This window comes from Pseudonaja textilis, chromosome 1, assembly GCF_049901715.1.
Source record: "Pseudonaja textilis isolate UNSWEBS1 chromosome 1, rPseTex1.2, whole genome shotgun sequence".
In the NCBI taxonomy this organism is placed as follows: Eukaryota; Metazoa; Chordata; class Lepidosauria; order Squamata; family Elapidae; genus Pseudonaja; species Pseudonaja textilis.
In genome coordinates this window covers 42,172,187-42,190,158 of record NC_141990.1, presented here as the reverse complement: position 1 = coordinate 42,190,158, position 17,972 = coordinate 42,172,187, and the positions used below count along the sequence as shown (strand labels likewise).

General features: G+C 34.8%; 1 protein-coding gene across 6 annotated transcripts in view; it reads right to left on the bottom strand.

Moving 5' to 3' along the window:
- Positions 1-17,972, bottom strand: part of PREPL (prolyl endopeptidase like) — a 29,396-nt gene that overhangs the window by 1,218 nt on the left and 10,206 nt on the right. For 5 of the 6 annotated variants that reach the window (XM_087932386.1, XM_087932363.1, XM_087932373.1 and 2 more), the window contains 9 exons: positions 15,995-16,115; positions 14,149-14,365; positions 12,384-12,569; positions 10,020-10,223; positions 9,155-9,330; positions 6,546-6,762; positions 4,481-4,630; positions 3,128-3,260; positions 325-407 (listed from right to left, as the gene is read on the bottom strand). In XM_087932386.1, the coding sequence (XP_087788512.1) occupies positions 325-407; positions 3,128-3,260; positions 4,481-4,630; positions 6,546-6,762; positions 9,155-9,330; positions 10,020-10,223; positions 12,384-12,569; positions 14,149-14,365; positions 15,995-16,115 (1,487 nt within the window). The remainder of the gene's footprint in view (positions 1-324; positions 408-3,127; positions 3,261-4,480; positions 4,631-6,545; positions 6,763-9,154; positions 9,331-10,019; positions 10,224-12,383; positions 12,570-14,148; positions 14,366-15,994; positions 16,116-17,972) is intronic. The other variant, XR_015743434.1, reaches the window with a different exon arrangement.

The following is a 17,972-nucleotide window of genomic DNA, read 5'->3' as shown; positions in this document are numbered from 1 at the left end:
AATCTCGGAGCATCTTTCCTCCTCCATCCCAGCTGCCCAACCCTTCTCCTGATAATGATTAGTGCTCCTGGCACTAATTTGACAACACTAGATTCAGAGTAATATTTTCCAAACAATGTTTACTTGAAAAGTATTCATGTATTTCACTTAGTGGGTTGTGATAAGATAATTTTTTTTATCGGTGAAACCTAGAATCCTTTCTCCATGACTAGAAAGAGTTCCTGTTTATAAAAAAGAACTATACATCCTCTATACGACTAACAATTATCTTCATAGGTTATAATATTAATCGGTGACTCTATCCATTGTAAAGGATATCTCTACCTGTTTTAAAGAATCTTCATACATTGGGGAACAGTGGCTGCCTCCTGGTTGAACATCTAAGATAATATTAGGCATCTGAGCTCCTGAAACCAAAATATATTAAATGCAATCTACATTAATAGGACAGGAAAGATGCTATTCTGAAACATAAATAACCACACACATTGGTAACGTGGATAGAAAAGTATTTTGCTCTGTGTCTAGGGAGATCCTCAATCATCCAGATCATGGTTGTCAAAAGGCAACCGATTTTTCTTGTTTTTTTCTTTAAAAATATTTCCCTTTTTATCCTTCTTCACAACTGAAGAAGCTTCTTGGATTAGAAGTGAAACATTTTCAAAGAAAAAACCCAAGAAACTCTGGTCGTCTTTTGAAAAGCACATCTGGATATTCTTCGAAAGCTCTGTGAACATTTACTGACTGATGGTATACAGGAAATAATTTACTAGTGCCCTCTACCTGTGTATTCCAATTCATTTTCACAACAGAAGAGAATTTCAGATATTTTGGGGGGCCAAAAATGTGATTTAGAGCAGGAATCACCAACCTTTTGGACCTCAGGGACCACCAAACTCATAATTTTAGATCCCAAGACCACTAATTGGTTCTGTGGGGGTGGTCTAATTAGTGGGTGTGGCTTGGTGGTCATGTGACTGGCTGGGCATGGCTTGTATGTAAATATTATAAATATTTATATAAATATTGATTTTTTTACATAAAAAAGAGCAACTTTTACCCAAAATCAGGCAAAGCAGGCAGGCAGATTGAGTTGCTCACAGAATCACAGATTCATTCAGAGATCTATCTATTTGCCATTGGCTAGCTCAGTCTGTCACATAAAATTTGCTTGCAAGCAAACTCACAAAATTAACACACAACACACCATGTATGTAAATATTGATTTTTTTTAATAAAAAAGAGCAACTTTTATCCAAAATCAGGCAAAGCAGGCAGGCAAATTGAGTTGCTCACAGAATCATTCAGTGATCTGCCTGCCATCGGCTAGCTCAGTCTCAAATTTGCTTGCCAGGAATCTGCACTGAATAACAGAACCTTCAGTTCTAAGGGAGGTTCGGCTGCACTTAAAAGCAGAAATCCAACCATTTCCTGCTTCCTAGCTAATCTAAATCTCCCAGCACAGCAGAACAGATGATGGTCAGAAAAAGGAAAAATAGCAATTTAGCAGGCAAGTTTACTGGGTAAAGAGTGAGTGGGCGGGGAGGGTTCCCGCAGACCATGTGGGCTGCGCAGCCTTGTGTTCCTGTGCAGCCTGGATTAATTGCTTTGGGGGGGTGCTCTGGGGGTGAGATTTCTCTGCGGCCCACCAAAATTTTCTCACCGCCCAGTAATGGGCCGCGGCCCATCAGTTGGCAACTGCTGATTTAGAGGATAGGTTTATCAATAACTACTGCAGGTAGTCCTTTGAATGTTTGTTTATTAACCGTTCAAAATTATGAAGGCACTGAACAAAGGATTTATAACCATCAACTGAAGTTGAAGCTGCTGCAGTGTTCCCATATTACATGAACAAAATTCAGGTGGAAAACATCTTTTATACTATTTTAATATCTCACAAACTTTTTGTATAAGTTAAATTATTTTGCTGTGTATACTCGTCTTGGAAAGAATGTGATTGGTGTTTATTTCTGAACAGAAATATGTTCCAGTTAGTTATTTTTTAATATTACTTTTACAATAATTCTCAAGCGTTTCATATGTGGAAACATATCATTTACAATTAGAATATAATAACAGAGTTGGAAGGGACCTTGGAGGTCTTCTAGTCCAACCCCCTGCTTAGGCAGGAAACCCTACACCACTTCAGACAAATGCTATCCAATCACTTCTTAAAAACTTCCAGTATTGGAGCATAATCATGAGCACATACTAATGGTTACTATATGCTGGCTACAAATTCTCTCCTCTTTTTGAACAAATGCACATACAGAATACACAATTTTCTTGATGAATCATTTGAAGTCAGATATTAGCTGAGGGATTAATAGAGGTTCTATATATCTATCTGTTTATATCTATTTTTCGATTTTGAATTAAAGTTGCACATCAGTCTGGGAAAAACAATGGAATGCTAAATATATTTGCAAACTACATGAATGATTAAATGGGATATTTGCTTTAATACTGAAAAACTGTTCATATATTGAGAAATATTTAAAATTAATAATTTGATTACTTTATCTATTTGTGAACAATTTCCTCTGTAAGCAGATTAATTTCTGGATGTTACAACTGCTATATTTTGTTGTAATAAATGTTAATTTATTGCATGTAACACATACTATATTTTCCAATATAATCAATATATGTCAACATATCAGGATATGTATGTATACATGCAATCCCTGTTCCAAAAGGATGAAATAAGCTGAAAAGTTCAATCTAAAAACAAGGGCCACTTACATAAAAGACTAATTGGTCTAACTCAGCATCACGATCCTAATTTGATAAATATTTATCATATTTATATATGTGAATATGATAAATATGATAAATATGAATATTTGTAATCCTTCTTTGCTCCATTCCATGAAAGGTTTGCTAAAATTAATCTGGTTTCTTAACCCAAATTATCTGCTAGGAGGCCAATACATTTTTTTCCAAGTTTTGAATGAAGGGAACAATGCTGAAGTTTTGTTCTTGCTCCTAAATTGCACTCTCCGTTTTATGGAAAACATACTTATCATGACTGCTTCCATATGCTTCTTTCTGGTGGATTGGGCAAACATTTGCAATTGTTTCATTAACCATACCCCCAATGTGATCTAGAAATTCTTAGTGCTACCTTTATCATCTGAATTGCTGCTTTCGGCATGATCTTGTACAGCTTTTCTAAGTTTATTGATGTATTTTAACAATCCTACCACGGGAACTCGTTGATCCTTTTCAGAAACTGTGATAAAAAGAGAAGGGTAATTCTAAAAAGAAAAAAAAAGTGAGAGCAGGAAAGGAAATGTCTGAATTAGCAGGATGGAATTATTGATACCAATCTGTGCAGGCATTAATTTTTAACTTGGTGGAAATTGCTTTACCATGTCAGCAGAAAAAAAGCATTTAACAGAGTTAATTATATGGGTGAAAAGTCTATCCAGACTGTAGCCTTAGCTGACAATTTTGAGAAGATCTAATCTCTGACTTGATAAACAGTTGCACTTGTCTTCTGTTGAAAGTCCTCCATAAACTCTTTATCTGAGACTAGAAAGAACTTGAAATAAAACTTTGGCTCTGATTTTAACTCTGTCCTACCTGCTACTGAAGCTACTGTTTCCTCATTTGGAAACAGATAACCAAGCGAGTCGGTTATCTGAGGGAAAAGCAAGACAGTGTTAAGCTTATGGTGCAGCCATACCTATTCACAATTGATATGGGAAAGTTACCTGTTTACTTAAGAGTTATATATCCCCCTTAAATCCCCTTCTATCAGTTTTGTCTTCATTGTCATCTCTATTCCTATTGATTAGATTGTAGTCTTGACTGCAGCAATATAGGCCATCACACTTTGGCGATAGCGATCCAGATAGGATTATCAAACCAGCTATCCTGTACCTGTACCTATACAAGTCATTTCTTTTTTATGAGTGATAAATTTTCCATTTGTTTCTATTAAATTTTATTCTATCATTTAATTTATTGATTAAATTCTGCATGTCTCTCAGATCTCTCCAGACTATTTGGAATTTTGTTTCTATTTTTTAGGGTTTTAGGTATTCTGCTTAATTCTGTATCACTGGCAAACTTGACTACCTTTCCTCTTCATATAAATAATTAATCAAAATACTGAAGAGTGGAAGATCCATAACTGATATTTTTAAGCCTACATTGGCTTCTTCTCTCCTCCATTTCCGTCTCCCCGCCACTGAAACTGTTTGTAACTGTGCCTTTACTATCTTCTCCTTTTAAGAACTTCCACCCCAGCTGAGTTACTTTCCCATTAGTTACTCCTGCCATTGAATCCTACTTATTATTGCTTATTGAAATCTGAATTCTAGAAGTATAATTTACAGGCTTCATTATGCTTACTTTTAGTTTCTCTTCATTTTGAGTGGATTTCACTAAATTGTCTAAACAATTCTCTAAATTTAAGGTTTTAGTTATGTACAACACGATAATATTTAATCAGCACAAAATGAAATACTACCTGTGGTTTAATATTTTGGTATGGACAATAACTTTTAATATATTCTTTGCAGGACTGATCTCCCACTGGATCTCCCCATTCCTCTTGTTCCTCAATAGTTAAGGGGAGATAAGGATCCAGCATTGTATTTAAAATATCCAGAAAAGGTGCCTATAAAGAAAATAAACACATTTTTTTCTTATATAGGTTTTACATGAATGAAGCATATACCAGAGATTAGCCTGGTGTTTTTTTTAGTATATTTAATTTGTGAGAAGTTAAAAGTAAAACTTTGAAATATTAGTGGTTAAAGATATAAGGAAAAATGCAACTTCTTTAATCATACATAAAGACTAGAGTGATGTATCATGCTAAGCCAAAATGTTTAACCATGAGTAAAACATCTGCATAATATGCTAAACTGTAAGTTATAGTTTAAGAACATAGTGTGTACAGAATACCTGATAAGCGAAAATTAAACAGACCATATTTGGTTATTGCAGATATACAAATTTACTTTTATTCCTGACTTACAGTAATGTTCAACTGTGCTGATTCAAGAACTGATTCAACTACAGATGATTCTGCTAATTCTAGACCGGCATTGCTACACTTCTTCTATCAGCTTGATCCTTTAGTATTGTAATTTGCCACTCTGATTCTTTATTTCCTCAAATTTGAAGGAGCTATTTTCTCCTTGAAAAATCTGGTTAAGCACAATACTGCCAATTCTAGAGGTTAAGGGCTCTTGGACAACTTCCTTCACTATTTCTGCTAATGATTTGTCTTCCTGTTACTTCCATGCCCAGTTTGCTCCTTATCATTGCCAAATTGCTCAGGGCTTAATAGAATGAAACAAGAGGAGGAAAACAGCAGGGGCAGATGGTTTAGCAGGCCACCACTTCATAATGGCAAGAGCCTCAGTAGGTGATAGAGAATGTCAAACCTGTCAATGTCAAATGTCAAGCTGGTCCTTTTTCTGGATATAACCATGAAAGAAATGGGCAATTGTAATAGATTATATAGAAAGTATTAGCTTCAGAAGAAAGCTAATGCAATCCATCTTGTTACCTACTGAGCCAAACACGCATAGGATACTACTAGAAGGCAAAACCTAAACTTTGTTTTGTTTCATATACTATATGTGTGTGTGTGTTCGCACACATACAAATATATAATGTATAACTTCACACTGATAGACAGTAATCAATTGTATGGTGTTTTGATTCTAGTAAACAACATTTTTATCAAGCTCAGTCACACCATGGCTGATATACTTCAACCAAATCTGAAAATGGCAGACTAATTAAAATATATAATTTCAGGGACTGTGATTTACAACCAAATCCTAATCACCAAAGCCTGACACTTCGTTACATCATCACTTTAAGTACTTCTGTTTGTCTGAAATAGTTTGTCCCAATAGTAATAGGTGCCTTGGGTACAACCCCAAAACAACTGGAGCATCACTTGAACACCATCAAGCATTGACAAATTCACTATCAGTCAATTGCAAAAAGGTGGCTTTTCTTGGAATAGCTTCCATCCTGTTCTGAGTAAGGCATCCATACAGACTATATCTGCAATACCATCAAACATCCATATCTGCCTATCCCAGGTCCTTGGAAAGGACTCGATAGAGAGATAAAAATGCCAAACCCAGTCTGAACATTCAGCTGACTGTGCGACAAACAATAATAGCAGCAGTAATAATTAGTAGTAGTAGTAATAATAATAACAGCATCTAGATTGGAAAAGACTAGACCACTATGTTATAATGGATATTTTGATACAATATTATGTCTATAATGAACAACCTGCAGAGATTTCCAATTACTTTTCAGATAGAATTCAAGTTAAATTTTAAACAGCATTAGACACATGTACTTGAGGGTTCCTCTACCTTGGTATGGCTGATCTGTCATTTAAAACCACAGAAGAGACATTCTTAAAGTTAGTCCCGATATCAGAAATTGTTCTGTTATCACTAGGATTTATACTTTACTGTGGATGGGCAATAGTTTATTGAAAAAAGTTTTTGGAAAAAGCAATATAGCGGACTTAAATCAAATACTAGTTATCTTACCTGTAAAGCCACAGCTCTGATAAGATGAGGTGCAACATTGCAGAGGGCACCTGCAAGAACTCCTCCAGCGCTCATGCTCATTAAGGCTGTTTGCATAGGCTGAGAATATCCAAGTTCATGCAACAACTCGATGCAGGCCTGAAGGTCTTGGATACCATTGTGTTTCTTCATCATACAACCATCTTTATGCCATGTCAAGCCCAATTCTCCTCCACCCCTGGCAATTAAAATAAGAGTAATAACAACAAAAAACCTGAGACATTTTATTCCCATCTTAATATTTATCCAAGAATATTAAATACATATATGATTTGATCAGAAATGCCTGTTTTAAGGGTTAATATTGTATAAACATTAAACTAAAGAAATAATAATCAGGTTGGTTTGAATGTGGCACCGGTCACTCTTTGTTTCTGCAAATGAAGGACAACACAGTGACTGTTTTTGATTTTCCTCTTGGATAAGAAATTATGTCCCTTGGTATCAGTACCAAAAAAGCCATGGATCTTGCGATTCTCAACATATTGCTGATGGTGGAGAACATACATTCTTGCAGACCAACTCATCATACTGCTCTTTTTTTTTGATAAACGAATTACAGAAAGAAGTATACTAAGCAAGTAGAATATTCTTTATTGAACAGAATATTCTTTATTGGCCAAGTGTGACTGGACTCACCAGGAATTTGTCTCTGGTGCATAAGCTCTCAGTGTACATATAAACAATGAAGTGATAAGTCGTAGATCATAAATCATACGATACAATAATAAATCATAAGATAGAAACAACAAGTGATATATCATAAGATACCAATAGGAGAAGGTAGTAGGAAAGATGAGAAAATGAGAAAGGTAACAGCAATTCAGCCCTACTACATGGGTAAATATTTTTAGGCATAAGACAGTGTGGTGGGAATTAGGTGTTTAGCAGAGCGATGACATGTGTCTAGTTGTTTTGGTATGCATACCCCATAGTGGCATCCTGACGGAAGAAATTGAAATAGTTTATGTCCGGGATGTGAGGAGTTTGTAGCAGGGGTGGGATGCAAATATTTTTACTACCAGTTCTGTGGGCATGACTAGGTGTGGCTAGGTGAGCATGGTCATGTGACTGGGTGGGTGTGGCTTTTTTTACAGCAACACCCCACCACCACCACGCTCCCTTTTTTTGGCCTCCTGGGCCTCAGGGAAGCCTCCTGGGTGAAGCAATAAGACAGCGAGGGGGATTACGGCACAGCGGATCATCGAAACAGCTGATGGTTGGGAGGGAAAAAAAAAAAGAAATGCCGGTTCATCCAAACCAGTAGCTGTTTTTTTACTTCTGGTTCGGCCAAATAGTAACATTTTTTACTACCGGTTTGCCTGAACCAGCTGAACCGGTAGAATACCACCGGTTTGTAGGTATTTTCTCAGCCCTCTTTCTGGTTTGTGCAGTATACAAGTGGACGGTAGGCTGGTTGCCATTGTTTAAGTAATGCACAAACTCAAAAGAGCCTGAAAAACATGAACAACTATTAGATATTAAGTAGAACCAGAGATGTAAATGCGCCAGTTGGAATTCTATTCAGCTTTCCCCCTTTTTCTCAGTGGAATTTTCTTATGCTTATTGGGTTTTCTATACATAACTTTGTGACTGCAATATTAACAGATCATGTTTTGGGATTTTTCCAAGCTGGATGCTGATATAGGTGCTGATATATTTTTGGGGATATACATGATCAGTTATAAAAGAGTAAATCACTAGAAACATTTGAATAGAAGTAATTAAAGGAGTGGAATAAATTCATTATTTTAAAAACACATGCATAATTTTATTTAAATAAACTATTTAAATTTCAAAGTACTGTTTTAGGACAGGGCATAGATAATCTTATTTTAATACATTTAAATTATTACATTCTAGTATTTCTTTTAAACTGAATAAGAATTAGGCATTCTGAAATATTCTAAGCACGCTAATATGAAAATGTTTTGGTAAAACATTATGTAGTTTTTAAATTTTAAAATACATGTGGATAACATTTGCTTTGGCTTTATTCTCCTTCAGTTGAATCATTTAGAATCATGCAAAATAGCTGAAAGTTTACTATGGGGTACTAACTACAGGGACAGTATAATTTTCCTCAGTAAAAAGTAGAGTAGGTAAAAATAGAATTTACTTGTTATACTATTGTATTTAAATAGTATTTAAAGGATAGCAAACATATTAATTTACAATTTCTGTGCTTAGCTGAATATAAATTATTCCTGTGAATGTATGTTAGATTATTTCTTAGAAATTAAAGATTTATGCAAAGAATTGAATGACAAGTATCCAAAAACTTTTAAACATGGTACTAAACCATAGAACTAAGCTGTGTTGTGATGAAGTTAGAATTAATACAAAGAACGTAACATTATTAGCAAATAATTATCAGCAATAATGTATATTACAAATAACCGGCAACATAGGCAAAAATAGTTATTTATGGAAAAAATTGTGAATGGAATAAACGTGTTGTGGCTGAAGGAGAGAGCTAAAACTTTAAGCAGTAAAAGCATCAGGCACAAACATATTAACAGTGAAATATTAAGAACAAGCAAAAAAGTTTTATAATATTACAGACTTACCTTACATGACAAAAAGCTAATATCCACCCATCCTTGATTAACATTAGATTCTCTGCTTTAAATGTCATGTTTAAATCTATTCCATAAGCTCCATATACATGAACCAGAAGTGGCATCTTGTTCAGTGATGTAGAATGGTTTTTATAAAAAACTGTAATTGGTACCCAAGTTTCATCCTGCAAATGAGGGAACATTTCAGAACAAAGCATATTTAGGAATTTGCAAATTATAAAATCAAAAGAAAAGTTCAGTCTGTGTATTTAACATGTTTTATTTATCCTAGCATTCTTTGACATTTTGTACAAAACTCTCAGAAAATAAAAAAGAAAGTTGGGGTTGCTTCAGGATTTGTTTACCAATATAGAGCATAAAGCTCATTAAATACAACTCATGAGAAGTGTATAAAACATGAAAACAGCCCATTCCTCCTGCACCTTCTGCATTGTGATCTGAACATCTTTACATACTTCACACTGAATGTAGCAACAAACATAAAAACTTAAATGTCTGTTAGGAGTTCTCTGCTATATGACTGAAAAATACAACAGGTTACACCATTAATTTCTTATTTCATGAAAACTTGTGCCTCACCTGTGAGATTATTATCGTATAGATTTAACATTTGTATGTTTTATGTTAACACTTGCTTTTTCTCCTGACAGCAAGGAAAATAAGACCACTTCATTTCAAGCCAGGCTTATTAGGAAAAAGCATAACAACTTTGCCTTCGTGTTTCTTACAAAAAGAAATGTCAACCCTTCAGACAGCAGAGAAACAGCAACAGCTATACTGATTAGGGATTTTTTTTAAAAAAAATATTCTTTCCAAGTCCTGTTTACAAGAGGCTAAGAAGACAAGAGCTTACCTTGCTCTTAGCTTCTAGACGTACAGTTTTGCAATTTGCTGTAATTGGTACTTCTTGCTCAGTAAATTCAATAAGGCTCTTTTCCATCAATGAATATGCAAAACGAACTGGAGACTGAAGAGGAGACATGAGCCAAAAATAGCAAGTGTTGGCAGTATAGTCAGAATTAGGTTCCAATTCTAGTGAACAGGCCCAAGCAGGTAGCTAGAAAACAACAGAAATTATTAATATTCCCCAGTCTTTTGATTTCTTTTCCTGTTGAACTATACACTGTAGTTTCCAGTTTGATAATAGAATTTGAATTTCTTACTGGCTAAGAGGTGCTTCATTTGCCCCAGTAAAAAAGCTGGATTGGTAGCAGGACCTCACTATAATAAGCACAACAATTTAATTACTTTCCCTAAAAGCTGATTAATGACAATAAATAATGAAAATGAAAAGAAATATATTTTGAAATAAGCACAGGTGGCAAAATATTAGGCAATGTCACTAAAACACATAATTAAAATGCATGATTTATCTCTTACAAGATTTCTCCTCTATGCACTCTTCTATGTTATCAGAAAAGTTTTAAAAATCTTTCTTTCTGCCCCTCTGTCTGCTCTTTCACTCTATCCAACTTGAAACCCAGCCAAGTCAGTGTCTGTTATTGCCCTGAGGTCTTGCATTGGCTTTGGGGTGCTCAGCCACTTACAATCCTTGCCTCTGACTCTATTCCCAGCGTTAGCCATTGTGAAGAACAAAATTATTTTTTTGGCACAGCTACATTCGGAAACTCAGGGCTATTATGTTTTAAGACTTAACACTCCTAGAAATGAAAGGAATCAAGATTCATTCTCTGAGAGCAGCAGGGTCTCTTACCCACTGCTTACTTTCTTTTAAGAAGTTCTGGTTACTGGGTTGATAAAGGCTTTTGGAAATTGAGGCAGTCAGAGTCAAAAAGCTTTACACAGAAAAACTGCACTCTGTATAATTGATTAAAACCTGAAGAGGATCAATCTAAAAAGTCTAAAAAACCCTTATAAAATGGGCACTATATTTAACTTGACTGCTACAATTAGCAAAGTAGAGAGTGTATAAGCTTACCATCTTATTGCAATCATGCTAAGTGAAATTTAAAATATTTGCAGATAACTAAACAGTAAGGCAGGAATTAACCTATGTTTTCAAAGGAGTCCTTGGATTTTTAAAGTTATAGAAAACCTGGCTATGTAAGTTGATGCTCTAGACAAAGAAATATAATGGATCTTAACTGATCCAGATGTTATCAAAATTCTTTGTTAATTAAAATGGTTTTTATTCATGATTTGTCTATAATTGTATGCAAAACTTCTACAATTTAATGTGTAAATTTTTTATAAATCAAAGTCCACCAAGGTTTCATCTTATGTTTAATGTATGCATAATGTATCATTATTTATTTTATTTTTGCTATAAAATTTGGTAAGTATTGGGTAAGATTAATTTCTCAAAATGATAATTGAGAAATAGGTCTGTTAACTAAGTAGTCAAAGTTGCAAGTCACAATTTGCTTGCTCTGTTTCAGCAAGCAGGAACGAACCAAAAGAAAATGTTATGAATTTGATTTGGATATGTTTTAATTCCATCACCACATCAGAGTCGAAGGAACCAGAGAAGCTATAATCCTATTTTGCAGAGAAGCTATTCTTTAGGACTGGTGCTAAGGTAAAGTGAGGTGTTTTTTTTGCTGAAGTAGCAAAATATTCTGACAAACAATAACTGGAGAAACTAAATAATAACTACCCTCAAAGCATGCTTGTAATCTTCATTGCTATTCACTGATCATGAGGTTGGCAGTCTAATGGTAGTTGGGTATATAATCCAAGCTAGGAAAAGCATGAAGAAAATAATAACCATGTTAATGGCACAAATATCTTCAGTCTATAATGACTACACCCCATTCAATACACCAGGGCTGACAAATTCCCAGCCCCTGGGCTGGATGCGTCACGTGCTGGCCATGCCCACTCCTGGTTTAGCGAAGGGGAAAAAAGTCCTGATACATTACGTAACATCGCCATGACGATGTAAGTTTGACCTGTAATATACCAACAGGTTATTTCCCAAAGTCTCCTGTGTTGAAGGTTATGACAGTTCTAATTTCAGAAGTTAGATATTTAATATTTAGAAATGCAATGTAGGCTAACTGCCTTATTCTATGAACCAGTGGCCTCTAATAAGCAGCGTGTGTAAAGGACACAATTTATTTATTATTTATTAAAATTCTTCTTCTCTGAAAATCTTTGGATAAACACAATTTACCTTACTCTGAAATTAATAAAAGAATTCATTCTGAAAATTATTATTATTAAAAGCAATACATGTAGTAATTTAAATATTTACCTTAACATTTTCAACTGTATTTGATACAAGAGAAATAATATCCAAATAGAGCTCACCACCGAGTTTTAGAAAGATTACGCAGTGATCTCTGAACATATCTAAGTCGATTAATTTGGTATTTTCTTTTACTGTGTAAATAGGCTGCCAATTCTCCAAACCACATGAACCAACTGGTGCTTTCATCAGCTATAATACAAAGAAGAGTCTGCATACATATATATAAAAAAATGAAAATTTTCAACATTTAAGCATTTTTCACTCAAATTTCAGTTTTAATGTAAGAAAATGCTTCCATAAGCATGCAATAACTTGAATAATTAGATTTTTCACTTGGATACTTTAAGATATCCTGCAGAGAGAACTATCTTAGTTTAGATTCCTCTTTATATTTATATTTTCAGAGGAAAATGAACTATGCTCTCTTTTATATATCTTTTTAATAGGTTTATGTCTATGCTTGCTAACTTTTGCTTGATAAATTTTGAGGAATGAAATAACCAACACTGTAACACATATTTTTCAAAGCTGGCTTAACTACTAGTCAGAAAAACAAATTCAGCTGAGCTGCATATTTTTTATACAGTTTTTTGGTATTTTCCAAAACTTCTACACATATCAGCAGGATAGATAATAAATAGATGAAACCGAGGCCATATGGATATGAGCATTATGCAGAGAAATGATAGAATTTTTGTTTTAGAAACAAGTAAAAACCAATGTAATTGTAACTTTGATAGATTTATCCTAGCCACATATATCTCAAAGTTTGTGTTTTTGCATGAAGAATTTAAATAAAATGATCTAATAAATGCAATGGATAATTGGGTGTGTTTTAAAGGCATATATAAGAAACATGCGCATTAGATACAAGATTTAACTATGTAACTAACTACAGGTTTTTTCTGTTGGAAATTAAAATAAGGGAGCCAGTGTGGCTGTGGTGATTAAGTTGTTGGACTAAAAATGGTTATACATAGGTTTCCTTAGACATGGAAGCAAAATGGGTATCCCTGGATCAGTCTCAGATAACTGAAAAACATCTATCTAACCTGTATTAGATCAGCAATGAACTAATTTGGGCTGAAAATAAATTATTAAAATATATAATGTGGTTGTTTGTCTGAACCAAACTTTCTAGTTCCTGTTGTGGTTTGACGGCAGCCGGTGCAGATGGCAGAAATATCGGACAGAGAGGACAAAAGGGAACCAGTCAGGGAGTCTGGTGAGGAGTTGGACGAGGGTCCTGCATCCGATGCAGGGATGGGGCCAGGACCATCTGAGAATGGGATGCTGTCTTTGGAGCTTTCAGAGTCAAGCAGAGGACCCTGGGGAGCCTGTTCCCAGTGCGCGTGTGCACAGAATTGCTAGAAGGCAAGAACAGCTGAAGCAGAAGGAGTGACTCAGGAGTAAGGATAGGAGGTGATTGCCCCTCCTCATAAGGGATAAAAGTCAGTCCTCAACGCTGAAAAGCTTTGCAGGAAGCAAAGCAGTTCAGTAATCTCTGAGTCCTTCGTGAAGCTCTGTACTCTGATCAGTTTTTTCTAGGTTTTTGGGTTGGTTTATGTTAGCCTTAATTGGACTTCTATTTCTTGGCAGCATTCGACAGCTCTGAAAAGCATGCTCTTATCTGGACTAACTGTGTAGAATGAGTTTTGGCTGGGAATGCAAGTAATTCCCAGCATCGCATTAAAAAAGGTTTTACTTTTAAATTCAGTTTGTGTTTTGACGAAGTTTGACGAAGCCTGGGTTAGAACAGTTACCATACCTTGTACCCCACAGGGTTTCCATATGTAGTAGGAATATATAGTTCATTGCTTCGATGCTCAACATGATAAATGATATTTTTGGTTCGTTTTTGCACAAGAACAGGTGGTTTAAAAGGGCAATGACAGTCTACCAACCATACTTCAGAAGTGGTTTTGCTATTACTATTTATAGTAATAAAATGTTTATCCTTTGTGCGGTACAGATCCACAAAGTACCTTCAAACGAAGAATACAGAGACAATAAAATAAGATGTCATGATGTCATAACTCTTCGGGTGGCTTATTGCACAGGTCACAAATATTCAATTAAAATACAGCTTAAAATAATCTATGAACTTCAGCCTGTTTTGAGATGTTGCCTTCAACTAAGGGCAACATAAGTGACTTCAATTAATTAGGGGTCCTTGGTGCTCTCTAAGTTTTGTTTTCTTGCACATGTTTCATTACCCAAACTAAGTAATATAATCAGTGCTGTTAATGTTACCTGACTTGTGTAATGAAACAGCTGCAAGAAAACAACCATGCTCAGAGAGCACCAAGGACCCTTCATTTAGCCCTGAGCTACAAATATTCTCCTTTATCAGTAGGTCACTTGTTTTGGAGCAGCTCAGAATTAAGTAGGAACCAAGATTTGGCTCCATACATGAGGCAGGATGCACAATTCTTTAGGTGTTCCTCAACAAGGATGAAAGCAAATTGTGGAGAAGGGAGGCTTAAAGAAATCTGTGATAGGGCACAATCAGAAAGGATGTAGAACTGCTGGCACTCATAATCTTAAGAGTTATGAGGTGTGGGTTGTGCTGAAATGATTTAATCTTCGGGAAGATTGGATCTGAAAGAGTTCTTAAAATGCCTCACTTTCTTCCCTCTAGTTTTTTTATCTGATAAATGTAAGGTACAGCTTTTTGTTGTACTTAGCCAGGAAAAATGAGGTATCATTTTTTAAAATAATCTTATTCTGTTTCAAGTCTCAATTAATAAATCAACATTAAAGAAAAATGTATTCTTTTGGAATTATCTCATTTTGTGATTAAACCATAGTCTGCTTAATTATGATTTGTTCAATAAGACAGTTGGCTGGATGCCTATCTCAATAAACTGTGAACAGCTGATTATATTACTACATAACACTGGGAATCAGGCACCTAAGCTGGCACAGAAAAGAAGGTAGGCTACTTCCCCAAGATTATTTTGCTAGAAATGGGTTTCAGACTAATCCATCACACCAGTTTTATTATTTATATACATGAATATGTATGTCATTTATTTATGTATTATTATGTATTTATTTACATGTATGCATATACATTATTTATATACCTGAATTTGCAACACATTCTTACCAGGCTAATCCAACTGTTTATTTCAACTTTCTCAGCATCAATCCACAATGCAGCAGCAACCTAACCTCAATTTTTCTATTGTTGCACTAATGAATTTGCCACAATATGGGCAATAGCTTTGGGGTAAACCTAATAATTCCCTTCTACTCTCCTGGCTGTTACTTCAAAGCAAAATATGACCATTATAGTTAGGGAACAGATCAAGGATTTCTGACTATGTTAGATATAAAAAAGTCTTGCTCACATATTTTTCATGTTCTTTTTGCTTTTTCACAATTATTTCATACATGAATAAAGTATTGTAAAGGTGTAAGTGAGAGAATTTGTCCCTTCAGTGAGAATTTTTTTGTATTTACTGAGTTGCTACATAAAACTTTTCTAGTCGGTTTTCTTTTGACTATTATGAAAAAAATGGCAGTTTCTTTCTGGATATTTGCCCTATCTATATTTATCAGGTTTAATACAGAATTATACATAGAGAAAGCAGTTCACTATACCTTACCTTGCATCACTTTCTGTATATACCAGCTCAGAACATTTTTTATTAAAATCACATAAGTATACAGTATGGCACTGAAGATTCTTTTGGATGGTATAGAACAGAATCTCACGAGTAGCCCATTCTAGATAAAAAAGAAAGTTTAGTTTTTGCTAACTATAGGAACCATAAGGAAGTGAATTTAATAAATCCAATATAAAATAATAAATTGGAAATGAACATATGAAAAATTACATGCACGCACAGTTCTAGAGTTAACCACTATTAAGATTAAAATGAAAAACAATAAGAGATTATTGCCATTTTTTTTCCAAAATTTTCTTTCCTGCACAATCAGTGTGCAATAAGTATCACTGTGCAGGATGTATTCCTTCCTGGACTGCAACTGTCAGTCCTTCTATTTCTTTAAGTGCCCAAACAACACTATTTTACCATTGTGAAAATAAAAAATATAACGATACCTAGTATATTAGAATAGAATAACAGAGTTGGAAGGGACCTTGGAGGTCTTCTAGTCCAACCCCCTGCCTAGGCAGGAAACCCTACACCACTTCAGACAAATGGTTATTCAACATCTTTTTAAAAACTTCCAGTGTTGGAACATCCACAACTTCTGGAGGCAAGTTGTTCCACTGATTAATTATTCTAACTGTCAGGAAATTTCTCCTTAGTTCTAAGTTGCTTCTCTCCTTGATTAGTTTCCACCCATTGCTTCTTGTCCTGCCCTCAGCTGCTTTGGAGAATAGCTTGACTCCCTCTTCTTTGTGGCAGCCCCTGAGATATTGGAACACTGCTATCATGTCTCCTCTAGTCCTTCTTTTCATTAAATGAAAATATTCATTGCAGCTTTTGACTTGTGTGCATTCCACTATTATGATGGCCTATTAACATCTGTGACATCTCTCGTACCAAATGTCACAATGCTTTTCCCCGCATATAAGCTTTGCAGTAATTGTTACTGTTTGTAGTTCTTGCATATGATTTCTCTTTAAAATGTCCTTCCCAATATGTATGTATGTTTCAGTTTAGGACAATATTTTATATAATTAATGAAGTGGACTGAAATCCAAATAATAAGACAGTGTGACTGTTGGATTAGGAAGATCACGGTTTAAATTTTCACTGAGCCATGAAAATTCAGCAGATGACATTAGGCCAGTTACTACATTTTTATCCAACCCAATTCACAGGGTTGTTTTTAATGGCACAAAATTGGAGAGTATTATATATCGTTCCTTCAATTCCGGATAGGCAGAATACAAATAAACAAACAAAAATCCCAAAGTTCACTTGTGCAAATGTATGTAAAAGTTATGTTTTCTTACATTTGCACCTTCCTATACTGATCAGTTGGTAGTTTTTACAGAAATACTTAATACCTTAGCAAATAGAAATACCAACATCCTTTGAAATGGGCCATTTTAAGCAAGTTTAATTTGTTTCCATTGTTTGGAAGAAGGAAATTTCAGCTGCTCTTAATTTCAACATAAAACCAGTTTGGGTTTTATTATGAGGAAAGATTCATTAAAATTAGTGAACTAGGGGGCTGCTGAATATAGAATTATACATATCCAGATTTAGAAATATCCAAAAGTTTCATGAGGATAATGAAATGAGCTTTGAGACACAAGCTCCTGCTCTTATGTAGTCTGTAATCAAGATACATTTACAAAGAGGTGTGGAACTTGCATTGGGACATTCTATGTTTTGCCCATTTGCCCTAACTTATACCCACCCACCCAACTTCAGGTTATTTGGCAAATCTAAAAATTATGAAATTGCAACCAAATGGATTTAGCATGTTGTAACAGAGTTGCACATATGCAAGGAACCAGGTTTAAGAAAGCTGCATCAGTCTAACACAAGGGATTTATGCTAGAGTTATTCAAATCACTCAGCAAGACTGTAAGACAAACGCTAATCCAATAAGAGCTTAGGCAATAACTATGCCTGAAAGGTTTGTTTTCAGCACTTCCACATG